The 25987-nt window shown below is 40.2% G+C and overlaps 1 protein-coding gene across 2 annotated transcripts in view; it reads left to right on the top strand.

Moving 5' to 3' along the window:
• Appl (amyloid-beta-like protein) overlaps positions 1–18831 on the top strand; it is a 318976-nt gene extending 300145 nt beyond the window's left edge. For both annotated transcript variants that reach the window (XM_071673063.1, XM_071673064.1), the window contains exons 10-12: positions 375–635; positions 14484–14630; positions 15477–18831. In XM_071673063.1, the coding sequence (XP_071529164.1) occupies positions 375–635; positions 14484–14630; positions 15477–15584 (516 nt within the window). In that variant the 3' untranslated portion in view covers positions 15585–18831. The remainder of the gene's footprint in view (positions 1–374; positions 636–14483; positions 14631–15476) is intronic.
• Positions 18832–25987: the final 7156 nt, after the last annotated feature.

Raw genomic sequence — 25987 nt, forward strand, 5'->3', positions numbered from 1 at the left:
TATCTAAACCAAAGATTTGTATTCAGCATGAAAAATACTCCTTATAATTGAAATTGAAATTCTACTTATTGAAACACTTCTATACTTGAAATAATAAAGGAAAATTTATTATAGTGGTCTCAGTTACCAATGGATACCTAGTAAAACTAAGGCAAATGATCAAATGATACTTTGAAAATTTTGACATTTATGGCTTAAATAAAGGTTAAAAAAATGAAGAAACTATATCTAAACCAAAGATTTGTGTTCAGCATGGAAAATACTCCTTATAGTAAGGTTTTAAAGTAAATGTATTTTTCTAAGAAAAATATGAAATATTTAGTATTTTTGTAGGAATGTTGTTTTATCAGGATGTAAAATGAACATATTTTCAGGACTACTCGGACTCTGGAGAGACATACCCAGAACAGGCAGAGTTGAGCAGTATGACACAGCCCAGCCAGAACCAGGAAGTTGAGAGTGAATCTGTTAGCCAGGAACCAGTAGAGTTGGACACCCCCACAGTTGATGCAAGCATGAGGGTAGCATCCCCAGTTCCTAATGCCTCAACCCGGCCAGAGCCAGTACTTCTTCATCATGCTGATAATGTGCCAGTTGCTCATGCGCAACATCATAAAATTTCTCACCCTCAAGCTGTAAGTATATATGTCAGTTATATATCTCTATTGCTGAAGAATCAGAGTAGTAAATATAGAAGATATGACTCTTGGAATATCATTTAGCATGGATTACTGATAATTATGGACTTCTGTGGTATAGCATTTAGTGTTGCTGACCGTAATGTATTAACAGGCTGATTAGGTTTGAATTTTGGTTGCAGAGGCTGGTCCATAGTCATCCCACATTTTCATCCTCCCCTGGGGTTGGTTGATAAAATGTGGATAGGGAGTAGTTTTGGTGCATTACACATGACAGCTAGAGAATGAGTGTGAGCAGATGTGGCCTTTCTTTGTCTGTTTCCTGGTGCTACCTCACTGACACAAAGGGTGGCGATGCTGTTCTTGTGGAGCAGGGTGGTACCAGGAATGGTTGAAAGTGAGCAAGCATATATATATATATATATATTTTTCTTTTTTTTTCATACTATTCGCCATTTCCCGCATATATATATATATATATATTTTTTTTTTTTTTTTTTATACTTTGTCGCTGTCTCCCGCGTATTGCGAGGTAGCGCAAGGAAACAGACGAAAGAAATGGCCCAACCCCCCCCATACACATGTACATACACACGTCCACACACACAAATATACATACCTACACAGCTTTCCATGGTTTACCCCGGACGCTTCACATGCCTTGATTCAATCCACTGACAGCACGTCAACCCCTGTATACCACATCGCTCCAATTCACTCTATTCCTTGCCCTCCTTTCACCCTCCTGCATGTTCAGGCCCCGATCACACAAAATCTTTTTCACTCCATCTTTCCACCTCCAATTTGGTCTCCCTCTTCTCCTCGTTCCCTCCACCTCCGACACATATATCCTCTTGGTCAATCTTTCCTCACTCATTCTCTCCATGTGACCAAACCATTTCAAAACACCCTCTTCTGCTCTCTCAACCACACTCTTTTTATTTCCACACATCTCTCTTACCCTTACGTTACTTACTCGATCAAACCACCTCACACCACACATTGTCCTCAAACATCTCATTTCCAGCACATCCATCCTCCTGCGCACAACTCTATCCATAGTCCACGCCTCGCAACCATACAACATTGTTGGAACCACTATTCCTTCAAACATACCCATTTTTGCTTTCCGAGATAATGTTCTCGACTTCCACACATTCTTCAAGGCTCCCAGAATTTTCGCCCCCTCCCCCACCCTATGATCCACTTCCGCTTCCATGGTTCCATCCGCTGCCAGATCCACTCCCAGATATCTAAAACACTTCACTTCCTCCAGTTTTTCTCCATTCAAACTCACCTCCCAATTGAATTGACCCTCACCCCTACTGTACCTAATAACCTTGCTCTTATTCACATTTACTCTTAACTTTCTTCTTTCACACACTTTACCAAACTCAGTCACCAGCTTCTGCAGTTTCTCACATGAATCAGCCACCAGCGCTGTATCATCAGCGAACAACAACTGACTCACTTCCCAAGGTCTCTCATCCCCAACAGACTTCATACTTGCCCCTCTTTCCAAAACTCTTGCATTCACCTCCCTAACAACCCCAATCCATAAACAAATTAAACAACCATGGAGACATCACACACCCCTGCCGCAAACCTACATTCACTGAGAACCAATCACTTTCCTCTCTTCCTACACGTACACATGCATTACATCCTCGATAAAAACTTTTCACTGCTTCTAACAACTTGCCTCCCACACCATATATTCTTAATACCTTCCACAGAGCATCTCTATCATATATATATATATATATATATATATATATATTTATTTATTTATTTTATTTATTTATTTATTTATTTATTTTGCTTTGTCGCTGTCTCCTGCGTTTGCGAGGTAGCGCAAGGAAACAGACGAAAGAAATGGCCCAACCCACCCCCATACACATGTATATACATACACGTCCACACACGCAAATATACATACCTATACATCTCAATGTATAGGTTTGGATGGTATTGCAGTGGAATTTATTAAAAAAGGGGGTGACTGTATTGTTGACTGGTTGGTAAGGTTATTTAATGTATGTATGACTCATGGTGAGGTGCCTGAGGATTGGCGGAATGCGTGCATAGTGCCATTGTACAAAGGCAAAGGGGATAAGAGTGAGTGCTCAAATTACAGAGGTATAAGTTTGTTGAGTATTCCTGGTAAATTATATGGGAGAGTATTGATTGAGAGGGTGAAGGCATGTACAGAGCATCAGATTGGGGAAGAGCAGTGTGGTTTCAGAAGTGGTAGAGGATGTGTGGATCAGGTGTTTGCTTTGAAGAATGTATGTGAGAAATACTTAGAAAAGCAAATGGATTTGTATGTAGCATTTATGGATCTGGAGAAGGCATACGATAGAGTTGATAGAGATGCTCTGTGGAAGGTATTAAGAATATATGGTGTGGGAGGAAAGTTGTTAGAAGCAGTGAAAAGTTTTTATCGAGGATGTAAGGCATGTGTACGTGTAGGAAGAGAGGAAAGTGATTGGTTCTCAGTGAATGTAGGTTTGCGGCAGGGGTGTGTGATGTCTCCATGGTTGTTTAATTTGTTTATGGATGGGGTTGTTAGGGAGGTGAATGCAAGAGTTTTGGAAAGAGGGGCAAGTATGAAGTCTGTTGGGGATGAGAGAGCTTGGGAAGTGAGTCAGTTGTTGTTCGCTGATGATACAGCGCTGGTGGCTGATTCATGTGAGAAACTGCAGAAGCTGGTGACTGAGTTTGGAAAAGTGTTTGGAAGAAGAAAGCTAAGAGTAAATGTGAATAAGAGCAAGGTTATTAGGTACAGTAGGGTTGAGGGTCAAGTCAATTGGGAGGTGAGTTTGAATGGAGAAAAACTAGAGGAAGGGAAGTGTTTTAGATATCTGGGAGTGGATCTGGCAGCGGATGGAACCATGGAAGCGGAAGTGGATCATAGGGTGGGGGAGGGGGCGAAAATCCTGGGAGCCTTGAAGAATGTGTGGAAGTCGAGAACATTATCTCGGAAAGCAAAAATGGGTATGTTTGAAGGAATAGTGGTTCCAACAATGTTGTATGGTTGCGAGGCGTGGGCTATGGATAGAGTGGTGCGCAGGAGGATGGATGTGCTGGAAATGAGATGTTTGAGGACAATGTGTGGTGTGAGGTGGTTTGATCGAGTGAGTAACGTAAGGGTAAGAGAGATGTGTGGAAATAAAAAGAGCATGGTTGAGAGAGCAGAAGAGGGTGTTTTGAAGTGGTTTGGGCACATGGAGAGGATGAGTGAGGAAAGATTGACCAAGAGGATATATGTGTCGGAGGTGGAGGGAACAAGGAGAAGAGGGAGACCAAATTGGAGGTGGAAAGATGGAGTGAAAAAGATTTTGTGTGATCGGGGCCTGAACATGCAGGAGGGTGAAAGGAGGGCAAGGAATAGAGTGAATTGGAGCGATGTGGTATACCGGGGTTGACGTGCTGTCAGTGGATTGAAGCAGGGCATGTGAAGCGTCTGGGGTAAACCATGGAAAGCTGTGTAGGTATGTATATTTGCGTGTGTGGACGTATGTATATACATGTGTATGGGGGGGGGGTTGGGCCATTTCTTTCGTCTGTTTCCTTGTGCTACCTCGCAAACGCGGGAGACAGCGACAAAGTATAAAAAAAAAAAAAAACATCTCAATGTACACATATATATACACACACAGACACATACCTAAATACCCATGCACACAATTCACACTGTCTGCCTTTATTCATTCCCATCGCCACCTCGCCACACATGGAATACCATCCCCCTCCCCCCTCATGTGTGCGAGGTAGCGCTAGGAAAAGACAACAAAGGCCCCATTCGTTCACTCTCAGTCTCTAGCTGTCATGCAATAATGCCCAAAACCACAGCTCCCTTTCCACATCCAGGCCCCACACAACTTTCCATGGTTTACCCCAGACGCTTCACATGCCCTGATTCATCCACTGACAGCACACCGACCCTGGTATACCACATCAATCCAATTCACTCTATTCCTTGCCCGCCTTTCACCCTCCTGCATGTTCAGGCCCCGATCACTCAAGATCTTTTTCACTCCATCTTTCCACCTCCAATTTGGTCTCCCACTTCTCCTCGTTCCCTCCACCTCCGACACATATATCCTCTTGGTCAATCTTTCCTCACTCATTCTCTCCATGTGCCCGAACCATTTCGAAACACTCTCTTCTGCTCTCTCAACCACACTCTTTTTATTTCCACACATCTCTCTTACCCTTACATTACTTACTCGATCAAACCACCTCACACCACATATTGTCCTCAAACATCTCATTTCCAGCACATCCAACCTCCTGCGCACAACTCTATCCGTAGCCCACACCTCACAACCATACAACATCGTTGGAACCACTATTCCTTCAAACATACCCATTGTTGCTTTCTGAGATAACGTTCTCGACTTCAAACATTCTTCAAGGCTCCCAGAATTTTCGCCCCCTCCCCCACCCTATGATTCACTTCCGCTTCCATGGTTCCATCCGTTGCCAGATCCACTCCCAGATATCTAAAACACTTTACTTCCTCCAGTTTTTCTCCATTCAAACTTACCTACCAATTGACTTGACCCTCAACCCTACTGTACCTATGGTTACTCTTAACTTTCTTCTTTCACACACTTTACCAAACTCAGTCACCAGCTTCTGCAGTTTCTTACACACACACACACACACACACACACACACATATATATATATATATATATATATATATATATATATATATAGATAAGAGAGATAAGTAGTATGTTTGAGGAAAGGATCCTGGATGTTTTGGCTCTGAGTGAAACGAAGCTCAAGGGTAAAGGGGAAGAGTGGTTTGGGAATGTCTTGGGAGTAAAGTCAGGGGTTAGTGAGAGGACAAGAGCAAGGGAAGGAGTAGCAGTACTCCTGAAACAGGAGTTGTGGGAGTATGTGATAGAATGTAAGAAAGTAAATTCTTGATTAATATGGGTAAAACTGTAAGTTGATGGAGAGAGATGGGTGATTATTGGTGCATATGCACCTGGGCATGAGAAGAAAGATCATGAGAGGCAAGTGTTTTGGGAGCAGCTGAATGAGTGTGTTAGTGGTTTTGATGCACGAGACCGGGTTATAGTGATGGGTGATTTGAATGCAAAGGTGAGTAATGTGGCAGTTGAGGGAATAATTGGTATACATGGGGTGTTCAGTGTTGTAAATGGAAATGATGAAGAGCTTGTAGATTTATGTGCTGAAAAAGGACTGGTGATTGGGAATACCTGGTTTAAAAAGCGAGATATACATAAGTATACGTATGTAAGTAGGAGAGATGGCCAGAGAGCGTTATTGGATTACGAGTTAATTGACAGGCGCGCGAAAGAGAGACTTTTGGATGTTAATGTGCTGAGAGGTGCAACTGGAGGGATGTCTGATCATTATCTTGTGGAGGCTAAGGTGAAGATTTGTATGGGTTTTCAGAAAAGAAGAGTGAATGTTGGGGTGAAGAGGGTGGTGAGAGTAAGTGAGCTTGGGAAGGAGACTTGTGTGAGGAAGTACCAGGAGAGACTGAGTACAGAATGGAAAAAGGTGAGAACAATGGAAGTAAGGGGAGTGGGGGAGGAATGGGATGTATTTAGGGAATCAGTGATGGATTGCGCAAAAGATGCTTGTGGCATGAGAAGAGTGGGAGGTGGGTTGATTAGAAAGGGTAGTGAGTGGTGGGATGAAGAAGTAAGATTATTAGTGAAAGAGAAGAGAGAGGCATTTGGACGATTTTTGCAGGGAAAAAATGCAATTGAGTGGGAGATGTATAAAAGAAAGAGACAGGAGGTCAAGAGAAAGGTGCAAGAGGTGAAAAAGAGGGCAAATGAGAGTTGGGGTGAGAGAGTATCATTAAATTTTAGGGAGGATAAAAAGATGTTCTGGAAGGAGGTAAATAAAGTGCGTAAGACAAGGGAGCAAATGGGAACTTCAGTGAAGGGCGCAAATGGGGAGGTGATAACAAGTAGTGGTGATGTGAGAAGGAGATGGAGTGAGTATTTTGAAGGTTTGTTGAATGTGTGTGATGATAGAGTGGCAGATATAGGGTGTTTTGGTCGAGGTGGTGTGCAAAGTGAGAGGGTTAGGGAAAATGATTTGGTAAACAGAGAAGAGGTAGTAAAAGCTTTGCGGAAGATGAAAGCCGGCAAGGCAGCAGGTTTGGATGGTACTGCAGTGGAATTTATTAAAAAAGGGGGTGACTGTATTATTGACTGGTTGGTAAGGTTATTAAATGTATGTATGACTCATGGTGATGTGCCTGAGGATTGGCGGAATGCGTGCATAGTGCCATTGTACAAAGGCAAAGGGGATAAGAGTGAGTGCTCAAATTACAGAGGTATAAGTTTGTTGAGTATTCCTGGTAAATTATATGGGAGGGTATTGATTGAGAGGGTGAAGTCATGTACAGAGCATCAGATTGGGGAAGAGCAGTGTGGTTTCAGAAGTGGTAGAGGATGTGTGGATCAGGTGTTTGCTTTGAAGAATGTATGTGAGAAATACTTAGAAAAGCAAATGGATTTGTATGTAGCATTTATGGATCTGGAGAAGGCATATGATAGAGTTGATAGAGATGCTCTGTGGAAGGTATTACGAATATATGGTGTGGGAGGCAAGTTGTTAGAAGCAGTGAAAAGTTTTTATCGAGGATGTAAGGCATGTGTACGTGTAGGAAGAGTGGAAAGTGATTGGTTCTCAGTGAATGTAGGTTTGCGGCAGGGGTGTGTGATGTCTCCATGTTTGTTTAATTTGTTTATGGATGGGGTTGTTAGGGAGGTGAATGCAAGAGTTTTGGAAAGAGGGGCAAGTATGAAGTCTGTTGGGGATGAGAGAGCTTGGGAAGTGAGTCAGTTGTTGTTCGCTGATGATACAGCGCTGGTGGCTGATTCATGTGAGAAACTGCAGAAGCTGGTGACTGAGTTTGGTAAAGTGTGTGAAAGAAGAAAGTAAAGAGTAAATGTGAATAAGAGCAAGGTAATTATGTACAGTAGGGTTGAGGGTCAAGTCAATTGGGAGGTAAGTTTGAATGGAGAAAAACTGGAGGAAGTAAAGTGTTTTAGATATCTGGGAGTGGATCTGGCAGCGGATGGAACCATGGAAGCGGAAGTGGATCATAGGGTGGGGAAGGGGGAAAAATCTTGGGAGCCTTGAAGGATGTGTGGAAGTCGAGAACATTATCTCGGAAAGCAAAAATGGGTATGTTTGAAGGAATAGTGGTTCCAACAATGTTGTATGGTTGCGAGGCGTGGGCTATGGATAGAGTTGTGCGCAGGAGGATGGATGTGCTGGAAATGAGATGTTTGAGGACAATGTGTGGTGTGAGGTGGTTTGATTGAGTAAGTAACGTAAGAGTAAGAGAGATGTGTGGAAATGAAAAGAGAGAGCAGAAGAAGGTGTTTTGAAATGGTTTGGGCACATGGAGAGAATGAGTGAGGAATGATTGACAGAGAGAATATATGTGTCGGAGGTTGAGGGAACGAGGAGAAGTGGGAGACCAAATTGGAGGTGGAAAGATGGAGTGAAAAAGATTTTGTGTGATCGTGGCCTGAACATATGCAGGAGGGTGAAAGGAGGGCAAGGAATAGAGTGAATTGGATCGATGTGGTATACCGGGGTTGACGTGCTGTCAGTGGATTGAATCAGGGCATGTGAAGCGTCTGGGGTAAACCGTGGAAAGCTGTGTAGGTATGTATATTTGCGTGTGTGGACGTATGTATATACATGTGTATGGGGGTGGGTTGGGCCATTTCTTTCGTCTGTTTCCTTGCGCTACCTCGCAAATGCGGGAGACAGCGGCAGAAAAAAAAAAAATAGATAAGAGCAAGTTTATTAGGTACAGTAGGGTTGAGGGACAAGTCATTTGGGAGGCAAGTTTGAATGGAGAAAAACTGGAGGAAGTGAAGTGTTTTAGATATCTGGGAATGGATTTGGCAGCAGATGGAACCATGGAAGCGGAAGTGAATCATAGCGTGGGGGATGGGGCGAAAGTTCTGGGAGCATTGAAGAATGTGTGGAAGTCGAGAACATTATCTTGGAGAGCAAAAATGGGTGTGTTTGAAGGAATAGTGGTTCCAACGATGATATATGGTTGCAAGGAATGAGCTATAGATGGAGTTGTGCAGAGGAGGGTGGATGCGCTGGAAATGGGATGTTTGAGGACAATATGTGGTGTGATGTGGTTTGATCGAGTAATTAATGAAAGGGTAAGGGAGATGTGTGGTAATAAAAAGAGTGTGGTTGAGAGAGCAGAAGAGGGTGTTTCGAAATGGTTTGGTCACATGGAGAGAATGAGTGAGGAAAGATTGACCAAGAGGAAATATGTGTCAGAGGTGGAGGGAACGAGAAGTGGGAGACCAAATTGGAGGTGGAAAGATGGAGTGAAAAAGATTTTGAGTGATCAGGGCCTGAACATGCAGGAGGATGAAAGGCGTGCAAGGAATAGAGTGAATTGGAACGATGTGGTATACCAGGATCAACGTGCTGTCAATGGATTGAATCAGGGCATGTGAAGTGTCTGGGGTAAACCATGGAAAGTTCTGTGGGGCCTAGATGCGGAAAGGGAGCTGTGGTTTCGGTGCATTATACATGACAGCTAGAGACTGAGTGTGAACGAATGTGGCCTTTGTTGTCTTTTCCTAGCGCTACCTCGCGCACATGCGGGGGGAGGGTGTTGTTATTTCATGTTTGGCAGGGTGGCAACAGGAATGAATAAGGGCAGGCAGTATGAATTATGTACATGTGTATATATGTATATGTCTGTTTGTATATATATATATATATATATATATATATATATATATATATATCTATACGTTGGGATATATAGGTATGTATATGTGCGTGTGTGGACATGTATGTATATACATGTGTATGTGGGTGGATTGGACCATTCTTTCGTCTGTTTCCTTGTGCTACCTCGCTAACACAGGAGACAGCGACAAAGTATAATAGATAAATATATTCTTTCATACTATTTGCTATTTCCCGCATTATCGAGGTTAGCATATATATATATATATATATATATATATATATATATATATATATATATATATATATTTATTCCCTGGGGATAGGGGAGAAAGAATACTTCCCACGTATTCTCTGCGTGTCGTAGAAGGCGACTAAAAGGGAAGGGAGCGGGGGGCTGGAAATCCTCCCCTCTCGTTTTTTTTTTTTTTTTTTTTTTTTTTTTTTTTTCCAAAAGAAGGAACAGAGAAGAGGGCCAGGTGAGGATATTCCCTCAAAGGCCCAGTCCTCTGTTCTTAACGCTACCTCGCTATCGCGGGAAATAGCGAATAGTATGAAAAATATATATATATATATATATATATATATATATATATATATATATATATATATATATATATATATATATATATATGTATATATATATATATATATATATATATGGTGTAGGAGTTATGTTGCTAGAAGCAGTGAAAAGTTTTTACTAAGGATGTAAGGCATCTGTACCAGCAGGAAGAAAGTGATTGGTTCCCAATGGCAGGGGTGCGTGATGTCTCCATGGTTGTTTAATTTGTTTATGGATGGTGTGGTTAGGGAGGTGAATGCAAGAGTTTTGGAGAAGGGCAAGTATGCAGTCTGTTCTGGATGAGAGGACTTGGGAAGTGAGTCATGTTATTCTCTGATGATACAGTGCTGGTGGCTGATTCGAGTGAGAAACTGCAGAAGCTGGTGACTGAGTTTCGTAGCCTTTTGTACCTTACCCTTGACAGGCCACTGGCAAAGGGCAACTCCAGCACAGTGTTTACTAGAGATAGCAGGGCTCCCAAATTTTTATGTGTGAAGAATTAAAACCCTAGCACAACTCAAGTGTTTGCCTTTATTTAAAAAAATTGTTACTGCTATTGCCCTGGAGGAGTTGGGCAATGCTTCCCTCTTTATGTTCCACTCTAAAGGTTAAAATAATGAGATCACTATGAAAAGGTAGGGTGAGACTTGGATACTCCAGAGAAGTCGAGTATCCCCTTGAGGCACTGAAATTCAAAACTTCCCAATTTTAAGTTCCTACTGTAGTCGCTGCACCTAACCTCATTGGTTATGAGACCGCCATATTAGGTACAAAATCAAATAGTAAAAAGAGTTAGTAACATGGGGAAAACAAAGCAAAACAAAGATCATGTGGAACAAATGGCAAGACTTGTAATCAGTATTGGACAAATTCAGACATGAATAAACCTTCAATGTTCCGTACAATATGTTGTGTCTAGGAAACACCCTGCAAAGTATGCACTGCTTATTTAAGTGCAAGAAATGTCTTACAAACTTTCAATGAACTTGGGCAACCAGGCAGTAATAGCTGATCACTTTACCGTATTCACCTAACGACATACTACTACAGGAACTGCATAGAAAAGGTATATACGAATCTCATACTATGTCGGTGAATTTACTTTCTTGTATAATCAACATTTTTCACTACATTAAACTGATTTTGTTTTACCTCAGATTCGTATATAGTATAGTTGTCATATCACTGTTCCTCCTATATTCCTTTTGCAATTACCAGTACTCTTTAATTTGCTTTTTACTTGTGTAGATTAGTTTAAAATTCTGAAGATTGTGCAAACACCTCCTTTTTTACTTGTGCATGTGAGGTAAAGCAATAACTAAAATCAAAGACAAGTCCTCAATAAAACCTTATAATATTTAATACATTAAATATGTTTTCTTTGGTAAAATAATAACAAAAAGACATTTGAGGGCAATTTCCTCCCAGCATAAAAGAGGATCTGACTTCAAAACTTGTAACCATCATTGTCATGGAGAGAGAACTTCAGAATATATTAGTTTTTCAAACCTGGCAGCAGGAAATAATTCACTCTGAAAGATCCCTAGGGATCCACATATTCTGTACATGTTTTAGAAAGTGACTAAGAGGGCCGGGTGTAAGGGGCTGGATACCCTCCCCTTCATAAGAATTCAGTTGTAATCCAATCAACTAGCTGCTTTGCTGCTCTTATCTTACGCAAGGCTTTCACCACCTTTTCTCTTTTTCACCGGACCACTTTCTATTACTCTCTTACTTAACATACCTTCACATCTAAACCATTTCACATCTGTCATTTATCTATGAAGTCATGTTGCTAGAATTACTTATGAAAAATGATGGTTCCATCTGTGTTAAAGAAATTGTTATTTTAGTGAAGAAGGGGATGAACAGTGTGTTGCCCAGGTGTAGATATCTCATAGATATGGAATTGTGTTTTAGAATGCAAGCCAAGAACAAATGTAATGAGAGCAAAAATAGGTATGTTTAAGGAAGATGTTTTATTTATTTATCATACTTTGTCACTATCTCCTGCATTAGTGAGGTAGTGCAAGGAAACAGATGAAAGAATGGCCCAACCCACCCACATACACATGTATATACATACACATCCACACACGCACATATGCATACCTATGTATCTCAATGTATACATATATATACATATATATACATATATATATATACATATATATATATATATATATATACATATATATACATATATATATATATATATATATATATATATATATATATATACATATATGTTGTATGGTTGCGAGGCGTGGGCTATGGATAGAGTTGTGCGCAGGAGGATGGATGTGCTGGAAATGAGATGTTTGAGGACAATGTGTGGTGTGAGGTGGTTTGATCGAGTAAGTAACGTAAGGGTAAGAGATGTGTGGAAATAAAAAGAGCGTGGTTGAGAGAGCAGAAGAGGGTGTTTTGAAATGGTTTGGGCACATGGAGAGAATGAGTGAGGAAAGATTGACCAAGAGGATATATGTGTCGGAGGTGGAGGGAACGAGGAGAAGAGGGAGACCAAATTGGAGGTGGAAAGATGGAGTGAAAAAGATTTTGTGTGATCGGGGCCTGAACATGCAGGAGGATGAAAGGAGGGCAAGGAATAGAGTGAATTGGAGCGATGTGGTATACAGGGGTTGACGTGCTGTCAGTGGAGTGAATCAAGGCATGTGAAGCGTCTGGGGTAAACCATGGAAAGCTGTGTAGGTATGTATATTTGCGTGTGTGGACGTGTGTATGTACATGTGTATGGGGGGGGGGGGGTGGGCCATTTCTTTCGTCTGTTTCCTTGCGCTACCTCGCAAACGCGGGAGACAGCGACAAAGTATAAAAAAAAAAAAAAAACATATATATACACACACAGATGTATACATGTATGCACATGTACATAATTCATACTGTCTGCCCTTATTCATTCCCGTCACCATCCTGCCACACATGAAATGACAACCCCCTCCCCCTGTATGTGCGCGAGGTAGCACTAGGAAAAGACAACAAAGGCCACATTCGTTCACACTCAGTCTCTAGCTGTCGTGTATAATGCACCGAAACCACAGCTCCCTTTCCACACCCAGGTCCCACAAAACTTTCCATGGTTTACTTACCCCAGATGCTTCACAAGCCCTGGTTCAATCCATTGACAGCACGTCGACCACAGTACACCACATCGTTCCAATTTACTCTATTCCTTGCACGCCTTTCACCCTCCTGCATGTTCAGGCCCCGATCACTCAAAATCTTTTTCACTCCATCTTTCCACCTCCAATTTGGTCTCCCACTTCTCCTCGTTCCCTCCACCTCTGACACTTATATCCTTTTTGTCAATCTCTCCTTACTTATTCTCTCCATGTGACCAAACCATTTCAAAACACTCTCTTCTGCTCTCTCAACCACACTCTTTTTATTACCACACATCTCTCTTACCCTTTCATTAGTTACTCGATCAAACCACCTCACACCACATATTGTCCTCAAACATCTCATTTCCAGCACATCCACCTTCCTCCACACAACTCTATCTATAGCCCACACCTCACAACCATATAACATTGTTGGAACCACTATTCCTTCAAACGTACCCATTTTTGCTTTCCAGAAGTTTCTCACCCTCCCCCTTCCTATGATTCACTTCTGCTTCCATGGTTCCATCCGCTGCCAAATCCACTCCCAGATATCTAAAACACTTCACTTCCTCCAGTTTTTCTCCATTCAAACTTACCTCCCAATTGACTTGTCCCTCAACTCTACTGTACTGTATTACAGACTATTCCTTCTTCATACAGCATAATTAGCTTTTATATCATCTATCTGATCATTGATCCTTTCACTGACAGCCTGGACTTTCACTGTATTTGGCCATCAATGCATGTCTTGACTTTCAGTAATGTAAACTTCTCATTCAGAATTACTTGGCTATAGTGACTGTACCTCATGCTGTCAATTAAGTTTAACAGTATGTATGAAGCTGCAGACTTGAATATGTTTGATATTTGCAATGGGTCAGTAAATCAAATTTTGCTGAGGAGGGTTATATGAACATCCTGAAAACATGACAATTAACAACTGTTTTCAGATTACAAAAGAGACATCTCTGCCTAACCTCTTTCCCATTATTTAGAACTGACATCATAAGTTCATTTTATCATGTTTTTCAGTATCTTATTGTTTCAAGTGTATTTTATTTTGCTGGTAGTGTACACATATAATGTGAGCCTTTAGATAAGCTGGATTGTTTCTCAGGATGGAATGCAAACAAATGCCACCACCCTTATCCAAATGAGTTTGTGGCTGCCTTCATGGTGAACATTATACTTATTTTTGTAATTATTTTTAATTTTTTTCATAGTTGTTATTGTTCTACCAAAGTTCAAAACAATTATTATGTGTTCCATTGCTGCTCAGGGCCATACATATTTTCAGTGAATTACAACAAAAGTACTTAGTATTACAGGTACCCATATCATTCATAATATATCATAGTTTCCATAGAGTGAAGCTTTTTAAATATTTTGCGTGTATATTTTTAGAGTTACAGAGTGACTCGTGAGTCAACTGGCAGTGAGAGTCGTGGTGTGTACTTCACTTTAGCATTTGCGGGGGTAGCACTGATGATGGCCATGGTTGTGGGCATAGTAGTGCTCCGACGTAGGAACAGCACCAATCCTCACAATCAAGTAAGTTAATCATATTTTAATGGTACATTTTTTCCTCCCAAGGGCTACATAGTTTTACTGATGTACATTGCTTCTGATAATGAATAAGTGAGTGGTAAAGGATAGGATACATGCTGTGGGCAATGGGACATTAGTTTTGCCTCATCCTACCTCGGCTGGTGATTGCCAAAGGACAGATGACTGAACTTCAGAGGAAAAATTCTCATTTGTTTATATCCTTTTTGGCATTCCTTTCTGGTTGATTTTCAGTTTGAGACCAATTACTTTATGCTTACTTTGTGCCTCATTCTTAAAATCCTTGTAAGTAGCAGTCAGATTTTATGCATCTAGCCATCTATTTGTCTATATTTGTGATAAGTATTACTTTATGCTTACTTTGTGCTTCATTCTTAAAAACCTTGTAAGTAGCAGTCAGATTTTATGCATTTAGCCATCTGTTTGTCTTTATTTGTGATAAGTATACTGTAGTATAAGTACTAAAAAGATAGAGGAACAAGAAGTAGTGAAAATTTGTGGCAAGTCAGAGAATCAGGTACAGTCCACTGCAATTGCATTCTGGATAAAGAAGGGAGCAGGTAATATAGAGGATGAAAACCTCTCTCTGATATCCCATTGATTATTCATAGGTTTTGCTCATACAAATGTAATAGGCAAATGAGCATCCATCAGATTTACAAACTAAAAATTTTCTTTGTAAATCACAAAGCCCAGGTGTATGAAGGAACAGACAGATGTTGTGCACATGTTTTATAAGTTCACAGGAGTTTTGCATGGAACATTTTGTCAGAGCTACGGGACTAAAAGTACAAGTGACATTGTTCAAATGTTTTCCTCTTTATGTTTCAGGGGTTCATGGAAGTAGACCAGGCCATCACTCCAGAGGAGAGGCATGTAGCCAACATGCAGGTCAATGGTTATGAAAACCCCACATATAAATACTTCGAGGAAAAGTAAATAAACAAACATAGGGGCTAAGTATGTCCTGTGTAAACATGTGGGGAACTATTCGTCCGTTTTCCCAACGTCAGACACCTGTTGACCTATGTCATTAATTTATAGAATAAGAACTTGTAAGTGACCCTAACTAGGTTGCTTCACGGGTCATTTTCTCAGATGGTATAGGGAGAAATTGGCTAAGTGGAAATAGAAAAGATAGGCTCACAGGTGCTGATAGTATGCATTGTCATTTCAGAATCACCAGTTGTCAATTCAATTGATATAATTAAGGCAGTCATTGAGTGACTAATAAGTCATGAAAAGCTTGGTTATCAAGGCTATCAAAATCTAGCAAGACATGCTTTTACGTCACTCAGAACATGGAGATCATTTTGATTTTAGCTAATGCTCCTTCTGAATATATAATAAGTTTAAATGCATTTCGGTTTAAAATTTTTAGTGCTGTAAGTAAAATGTAATGCCTTGTCCTTTTAACTTTTCTTACTGTGACATTCCATGTAGTAGGCAATTCTTGATTCTGAGATGCACAGTTGTGAAAGTTGTGCGAAACTCAAGCCTTAAGTCATTGGTTATTAGCCACCAGTATTGCCCTTATCTAGGACAGTAAACATACATCTTGTTTAGATAATAAACTTGAAATAAGCATGAAAAGACAGGTCAAAATTTGAAGATGTTGGTTTCCTGTGTCCTGGATGAGAGAAGTATTGGTGTTATACTTCTGTGTAGATGATGTATGATGTCCAACATACATAGATAAAGAATAATTTTGTTATGATAGGAAAATGAATAGGTTTTATCGTGATTTTATCATAAACTAAACTTCTGAAAATTTATTGGCCGCCGTGGTTGTAAATTATCTTAAAACTGTTGTAACAAAATCAGGGTATCCGGGAATTGAATGTTATCCTTGGTTGCAGCTTTCATTGCATCATGTATAGACTCTGGTGTGGTTTTGAGATGCAAGAATGTATTTAACCATCATTGATGCTGATTTTGATTTCTTAATTTGGGACTATCATCTAGTTGTATATGAGAGCTGACCTCAGAAGTACATACATCAATGGCTGACACACCAGAGTTTTATAGAAGGCAATGGAGCTGCACAAGAGTGTCATCTTTAGCCCAGAGTTCCTGATGGAGTTACTTATAACGGGTTGGTTGCTAGGTGAGGGAGATCCTATAATGGGGGCTCTTGAACTTTGCGCCAAGAATTGAGTGGTCTGTACTCATTATTTTTATGCAGTCAGCTGACCTTTTTTTTTTCTCAGTAATTGATAGAACAAAATCATATTTTTGTCATTTCCCTCATGTCAAGGTGCCGTTTAGACATTCTTTTTGTTTTATTAAGCCCAAGGTAGATCTCTAGATCTGTAAGATTTTTTTACATATACATATATATATATAAATATATTTTTGATCAATTATTTAGTTTTAAATATAGTTGTCTTCTAATTGATCATCATGACAAGGAAATTAAGCTCCATTGAATTGCAGATGTCACAAAGAGTTGGTTTTTATGTGTACAGCAAGAATTTTTTTAGTTTTAACATAAATGAACTTGTACTTTATACCTCTTATTAACTCTGTAATTATGAAGGTAAATATCTAGTGCACTACTGTAATTGTATAAGGCTACATTTCATGGAATGTGAAAAGGTAAGAAGGAAAATTGAATTGGTTAGTTCCTCTACTGGTAATAGCTTTTATCAATAGAGGACACAAATATCCAGTTATAGTACTTTTCTCCATATGGTTGTACGTACATGTAAATGATGCCATACGTACACCTAAGTGTCGCTGCTTGCCTCCAGTGAGCTGTTGTGAAAATACCGACAGGTTTCCTTAACACAATCTTTTGCTCATACTCGTGAGTTGAGTCTTGGCACTGGCTGTAATAAAGTTTATTAGCAACACTGCAGGCAAATAATCCTAAATGATGTTATGCATAAGGATGGAAACAAATGGTCAGGTCACACAAGACAAAACACTTTAGACTTTGAGAAACCATACTGAGGGATTGCCAGAGATACAAGAAAACTTTGCTTCTAAATACAAATAAAATTGCATACCTATGTTGCCATTTCTTGATTGTTTTCAATTTGCCATTCCTTTTTGTGATAGTGTATCAAGAGCTACTTTTTCTTGCATCATTCCTTATTTGTCCTCCAGACTCTGTTCTTTGGTATATATATGCTATAGGTTATTGTTTAATCATATAGGAGCAGTACATAAGAGCTAACTTACCCTACCACTCACAGCATATACCTTAGATATATATTGAGCATGTACATATGAGTGGTGCAGGGTTTTGTGTCGTACCATAGAGTTGTATCATTTTATACTATGTGACTTTTCTGTAGTTACAGTTTCTCATCATGGCGCAGGATCTCCCACAGTACATTATATCATTGTATTGTTTTGTAGTGCCATTTTAAAACCCTCAAAAGCTCTTTGCTTAAGTTTAGTCATTGCTTAATTTCTTTTAAGGGAATTGGATTTTTTATCTGAGGATGATGATTAGTTCTACATTTTTATAATTCTCTTCATTTGTAGTTCATGGACCATGTCTCAATATATTCCTGTTTGCATTATTTTAGTTTGCTCATTGCCAAGGAGAAATCGTCATAGTAGGACTTACTTGCTAGGCTGTAAAATGGAGTCACAATTAGATCTAGTAAGTATTGACATTTATCGTGAATGAAAGTAAGTGCTTCTTCTTTGTGGAAGTCAGGTGTGCAAAAGCTGAAAAGTAGCAAGTGCTACCAGGTATTTCGAGTGTCAGGCCACATCCCACATGAATTGGAGCAATTGGTTATAGTTTTTCAGTTAACCGATACCCTTTTAAATACACAAACAAACTTTTAGGGTTATGGACTCGGCTTAACATTGAGCTTGAACCTTAAAAAAAAAATGTACCTCGAAATTAAAAGACTGGTAAAAAATACACGTTGAAAGTCTCCTGATATACTGTGGAATGTGTCTTTAGTGTTCTCTAACCACTGTAGCTTAAGAGTCTGTATGTCTCACACACTAGCAGGTTAAGTGACTTCTCTCTCGCTCTCATCTCCCTGGTTTATTGTAGCACAGGTCTTCTGGCCACTAGTTTTTAAAAGGCAGCTATTTGTGATCTTTGCGTTTGCACCCAGTGCTAGGAATTGATGTACTGAATCAAATTGTACCTTTGTGTAGTCATGTAAGACAACTCAGACCATGGGAGCTGGGATTATACTTGATCTGAAATAAATGTACCAAAAAAAAAAAAAAAAAAAAAAAAAAAAAAAAAAAAAAAAAAAAATGGCGTTTCTCTTATCCACTCCCTTCCATTTGTTTTCATGTATGCCAAGATTCTTTTGTATCACCATTTCCTATTCAATTCACTCAAGCTTTTAAGCACACAAGTAAATGTATTAGCTTACATAATGCTATTTAAGTTATAAATAGCTTAAAGGTTTTTTCAGTCATCCCTTCTTACAAGGATAATACTGATTAGTCATTTGGTTTTCATACATGATCACAGTTTCCCCGAGCTAGTTAAGTATCACCAGGACCTGGTTCAGTCCATTTACAGTGCATCAACACCAGTATACCACCTTGTTACAATTCACTCTATCCCATGCATGCCCCTCCTATATGTTCAGGCCCTGATTGCTAAAAATCTTTTTCACACCATCTTCCCATATCCAATTTGGTTTCCACCTTCTAGTTCCTTCCACTCCTGATACATATATCCTCTGACAACGTTTCCTCTTTAATTCTCTCTATGTCCAAACCATTTCAGCACACCCTCTTCAGCTCTCAACAATTTTTTTATTACCACACTTTTCTCTTACCCATTCATTACTTAAACTGCCTCACACCACGTATTTTCAAACATTTCATTTCCAACATTTAATCTCTTCTGCACAGTCTTATCTATATCCCATGCCCCACATCCACATAATGCTGAAACTACTATTCATTCAAACATAACCACTCCCAGAACCTTTGCCCCCTCTCACCCTATGACTCACTATCGCTTCCATGGTTCCAATTGCTGCCATCTCCACTCCCCGATGTTTAAAACACTTCACTTCCCTCAATATTTCTCCATTCAAACTTGCACCCCAACTAACCAATCCCTCACCTCTGCTAAATTCAATAACCTTGCTTTTATTCACATTTGCTCTCAACTTCCTCCTTTCACACACTTTTCCAAACTCAGGTTCTCACGAACCTGCCAACAAAGTTGTATCATCAAACAACACCTGACTTACTTCCCAGGCCCTCTCACCCTCCACAGACAACATACTCTACCCTTTCTCCAAGACTCACATTTACCTCCCTCCATCAATAAATTGAACAGTCATGGTGATATCACACCCCCTGCCACAGACCAACCTTTACTTAGAGCCAATCATTCTCCTCTCTTCCTACTCGTACACATGCATTACACCTGTAATAAATTATCATCAGCTCTAGCAGCTTTCCTTCCACACCATGTATTCTCAAGATTGTCAACAGGGCATCTCCATCTCTCATATGCTTTCTCCATATCCACAGATACCACATGCAAATCCATCTTTTTCTCGAAGTATTTTTAATATTCTTTAAAGCACACCTGATCCACACATACTCTACCACTTCTGAAACCACACTGCTCCCCCACAATCTGATGCCCTGTGCATGCCTCTACCCTCCCATACAACTTACCTGGTATACTCAACAAACAGACACCTCTTTAGTTTGAACACTCACCTGTACTCCCCTTGCCTTTATACTGTGGCATCTCGCCATACTTCAAACATACATTGAAAACCTGTACCAACTGATCAACAAAACAATCTCTTCCTTTCTTACGAAGTTCTTTTAACTCTACCGGATACAATTTTAACTATATCGGATACAATTTCTGATGCCCATTCCCTTTGGAAACTTGTAAACTCATCATTCTTTAGTAGCCACCAAGCAGAGAGTTGATACCCTTTATTTACAGAATTCTAATTAATGATTTTCATATAGAGATAACTCAAAAACACCGTGCACAAGGCTGACATGCACAGCGATGATTTCAGTCACTATCAAAGTACAAGAATTGTTCCACAATTAGATTTTCAGCCATACTCTAACTCTACTTAACCCAGTTTACTACAATGGTTGCGATTGTAAACTACCTTGATTTTGCCCTCGACCTTCATCTTGGGATTTCAGAAGTGATTGATATATTTTGAGTATCTAATGTGCTAATAAGATGCATATTATCTTAATAAGCATCTAGGACAAGGCTATTGATTTTAAGTATGTGCATATTGTCTCCATCATTAAAACTTGCTTTACTGTATCCTAGCAGACTCAATTCAGAAATATCAATGATTTTTGAATTATATTCATGACAGCTGAAATACATTTTTGATGTTTTCTTCAAGAGATACATTTAATATATGAAACCAACTTATTAACATGGAGTAAACTACTCTGTAGGTATCCTAAACTAAAATAGTTCATCAATGGCATACCTATCAGGAAGCATTTCATTTTTCTCAGAGTAATTGGTGCTGCATAACTATGATGTTACGTGACAGATACATGAAGTGTCAGGAGAGTTTTGAGAGGTTATTCTTTTATCACCATTATGATAGATTTGTAGGCTCTGCTACCACAGCACTGCCATTCACTTGCTTGTCTCCAAGAGACTCGTTAAAATATATATATATGAGAGTCTTTAAAGAAATAACCACTAAAAGCTATTTCTTTCTTTTCTTTCATCCTATTCGCCATTTCCCACATTAGCGAGGTAGTGTTAAGAACAGAGGACTGGGTCTTTGAGGGAATATCCTCACCTGGCCCCCTTCTCTGTTCCTTCTTTTGGAAAATTAAAAAAAAACGAAAGGGGAGGATTTCCAGCCCTTTGCTCCCTCCCCTTTTAGTCGCCTACGACACACAGGGAATACGTGGGAAGTATTCTCTCCCCCCTATCCCCAGGATACTTATAAGAACTTAACATCTTCCATTTTCTCTGAGTTTGCCATTCTATGGGAACCTTACACCATCGTTCTTTGATATCGGATAATTTTTTTTTATGACGGAAGATCCAGTCACGGACAAAAGTCCACATCAAGACCAGGCCTTTTTTTTTTCTTTTTTTTTTCATGTTACCCGAGGTGGCACAGGCAGCTGAGGCCCTAATCACAGATATCCCACTGACGCATATATATCTATATATATATACACACTAGGGGAGAGTCAGTTGTTTGCCGATGATAAGTACTCCAGTGGCTGATTAGAGTCAGAAACTGTAGAGGTTGGTGACCAAGTTTGGAAAAGTGTGTGAAAGGAAAAAGTTGAGAGTAAATGTGAAAAAGAGCAAGGTTATTAGGTTCAGTAGGGTAGAGGGACCAGTTAATTTGGATGCACGTTTAAATGGAGAAAAAATTGGAAGTGACATGTTCAAGATATCTGGGAGTGGACTTGGACGTGAATTGAACCACGGAAGTGGAAGAAAGTCATAGTGTGGGGGAGGGGGCAAAGGTTCTGGGAGCAATGAAGAATGTGTGGAAACAGAGCAAAAATGGATACGTTTGGAAGAATGGTAGTTCCAACAATATATTGTTGCTAGGCATGGGCTATTGATAGGGTTGAACGGAGGAGGGTGGCTGTGTTGAAATGAAATGTTTCAGGACAATATGTGGTGCGAGGTGGTTTGATCGAGCAAGTAATGAAAGGTTAAGGGAGATGAGTGGTAATAAAAAGTGTGTGGCTGAGAGAGCAGGAGGGTGTATTGAAATGGTTTGGACAAATGGAGAGAATGAGCTAGGAAAAATTGACAGGATATGTGTCAGAGGTGGAGGGCACAAGAAGTGGGAGACCAAATTGTAGATGGTAGGATGGAGTGAAAAAGATTTTGAGCAATCCAGGTCTGAACACAGAGAAGGGTGAGAGGCATGCAAGGAATAGAGTGAACTGGAACAACGTGGTATACCAGGGTCGATGTGCTATCAATGAACTGAACCAGGGCATGTAAAACACCTGGGGCAAACCATGGAAAGGTCTGTTGGGCCTGAATAAGGATAGGAAGCTGTGGTTCCAGTGCATTACACATGACAGCTAGAGACCGAGTGTGAATGAATGTGGTCTTTTTTGTCCGTTTTCCTGACGTTACCTTATTGAAGCAGAGGGTAGCAATGCCGTTTCCCGTGGGACGGGATAACGACAGGAATGGATAAAGGCAAGCAAGTATTAATATGTACACAAATGTATATGTCTGTGTATGTATATGTATGCATGCTGATATGTATATGTATGTATACATGATATGTATATGCATGAATATGTGTACACATATATATATATATATATATAATATATATATATATATATATATATATATATATATTTTTTGGAAAATTAAAAAAAGAAAAAAAAAAAAAATTAATTTTCCAAAAGAAGGGACAGACAAGAGGTCCAGGTGAGGATATTCCCTCAAAGGCCCAGTCCTCTGTTCTTTACGCTACCTCGCTATCGCGGAAATAGCGAATAGTATGAAAAAAAAAAAATATATATATATATATATATATGCCTTCTACGACACGCAGGGAATACGTGGGAAGTATTCTTAATCCCCTATCCCCAGGGATAATAATATATAAATATATATATATATATATATATATATATATATATATATATATATATATATATATAATATGGATCTGGCAGCGGATGGAACCATGGAAGCGGAAGTGAATCATAGGGTTGGGGAGGGGGCGAAAATCCTGGGAGCCTTGAAGAATGTGTGGAAGTCAAGAACATTATCTCGGAAAGCAAAAATGGGTATGTTTGAAGGAATAGTGGTTCCAACAATGTTGTATGGTTGCGAGGCGTGGGCTATGGATAGAGTTGTGCGCAGGAGGGTGGATGTGCTGGAAATGAGATGTTTGAGGACAATGTGTGGTGTGAGGTGGTTAGATCGAGTAAGTAATGTAAGGGTAAGAGAGATGTGTGGAAATAAAAAGAGCGTGGTTGAGAGAGCAGAAGAGGGTGTTTTGAAATGGTTTGGGCACATGGAGAGAATGAGTGAGGAAAGATTGACCAAGAGGATATATGTGTCGGAGGTGGAGGGAACGAGGAGAAGTGGGAGACCAAATTGGAAGTGGAAATATGGAGTGAAAAAGATTTTGTGTGATCGGGGCCTGAACTTGCAGGAGGGTGAAAGGAGGGCAAGGAATAGAGTGAATTGGATCGATGTGGTATACCGGGGTTGACGTGCTGTCAGTGGATTTGAATTAGGGCATGTGAAGCGTCGGGTAAACCATGGAAAGTTGTGTGGGGCCTGGATGTGGAAAGGGAGCTGTGGTTTTGGGTATTATTGCATGACAGCTAGAGACTGAGTGTGAACGAATGGGGCCTTTGTTGTCCTTTCCTAGTGCTACCTCGCACACATGAGGGGGGAGGGGGATGGTATTCCATGTGTGGCGAGGTGGCGATGGGAATGAATAAAGGCAGACAGTGTGAATTGTGTGCATGGGTATATAGGTATGTGTGTGTGTGTGTGTATATATATGTGTACATTGAGATGTATAGGTATATATATTTGCGTGTGTGGACGTGTATGTATATACATTGTGTATGGGGGTGGGTTGGGCCATTTCTTTCATCTGTTTCCTTGCGCTACCTCGCAAACGCGGGAGACAGCGACAAAGCAAAATAAAATAAATAAATATATATATTTGCTTTTCTAAGTATTTCTCACATACATTCTTCAAAGCAAACACCTGATCCACACATCCTCTACCACTTCTGAAACCACACTGCTCTTCCCCAATCTGATGCTCTGTACATGCCTTCACCCTCTCAATCAATACCCTCCCATATAATTTACCAGGAATACTCAACAAACTTATACCTCTGTAATTTGAGCACTCACTCTTATCCCCTTTGCCTTTGTACAATGGCACTATGCACGCATTCCGCCAATCCTCAGGCACCTCACCATGAGTCATACATACATTAAATAACCTTACCAACCAGTCAACAATACAGTCACCCCCTTTTTTAATAAATTCCACTGCAATACTATCCAAACCTGCTGCCTTGCCGGCTTTCATCTTCCGCAAAGCTTTCACTACCTCTTCTCTGTTTACCAAATCATTTTCCCTAACCCTCTCACCTTGCACACCACCTCGACCAAAACACCCTATATCTGGATTTGTATGTAGCATTCATGGATCTGGAGAAGGCATATGATAAGAGTTGATAAAGATGCTCTGTGGAAGGTATTAAGAATATATGGTGTGGGAGGAAAGTTGTTAGAAGCGGTGAAAAGTTTTTATCGAGGATGTAAGGCATGTGTAACGTGTAGGAAGAGAGGAAAGTGATTGGTTTTCAGTGAATGTAGGTTTGTGGCAGGGGTGTGTGATGTCTCCATGGTTGTTTAATTTGTTTATGGATGGGGTTGTTAGGGAAGTAAATGCAAGAGTTTTGGAAAGAGGGGCAAGTATGAAGTCTGTTGGGGATGAGAGAGCTGGGGAAGTGAGTCAGTTGTTGTTCGCTGATGATACAGCGCTGGTGGCTGATTCATGTGAGAAACTGCAGAAGCTGGTGACTGAGTTTGGTAAAGTGTGTGGAAGAAGAAAGTTAAGAGTAAATGTGAATAAGAGCAAGGTTATTAGGTACAGTAGGGTTGAGGGTCAAGTCAATTGGGAGGTGAGTTTGAATGGAGAAAAACTGGAGGAAGTGAAGTGTTTTAGATATCTGGGAGTGGATCTGGCAGCGGATGGAACCATGGAAGCGGAAGTGGATCATAGGGTGGGGGAGGGGGCGAAAATTCTGGGGGCCTTGAAGAATGTGTGGAAGTCGAGAACATTATCTCGGAAAGCAAAAATGGGTATGTTTGAAGGAATAGTGGTTCCAACAATGTTGTATGGTTGCGAGGCGTGGGCTATGGATAGAGTTGTGCGCAGGAGGATGGATGTGCTGGAAATGAGATGTTTGAGGACAATGTGTGGTGTGAGGTGGTTTGATCGAGTGAGTAACGTAAGGGTAAGAGAGATGTGTGGAAATAAAAAGAGCGTGGTCGAGAGAGCAGAAGAGGGTGTTTTGAAGTGGTTTGGGCACATGGAGAGAATGAGTGAGGAAAGATTGACCAAGAGGATATATGTGTCGGAGGTGGAGGGAACGAGGAGAAGAGGGAGACCAAATTGGAGGTGGAAAGATGGAGTGAAAAAGATTTTGTGTGATCGGGGCCTGAACATGCAGGAGGGTGAAAGGAGGGCAAGGAATAGAGTGAATTGGAGCGATGTGGTATACCGGGGTTGACGTGCTGTCAGTGGATTGAATCAAGGCATGTGAAGCGTCTGGAGTAAACCATGGAAAGCTGTGTAGGTATGTATATTTGCGTGTGTGGACGTATGTATATGCATGTGTAT

Source organism: Panulirus ornatus, chromosome 18, assembly GCF_036320965.1.
Source record: "Panulirus ornatus isolate Po-2019 chromosome 18, ASM3632096v1, whole genome shotgun sequence".
NCBI classification, from domain to species: Eukaryota; Metazoa; Arthropoda; class Malacostraca; order Decapoda; family Palinuridae; genus Panulirus; species Panulirus ornatus.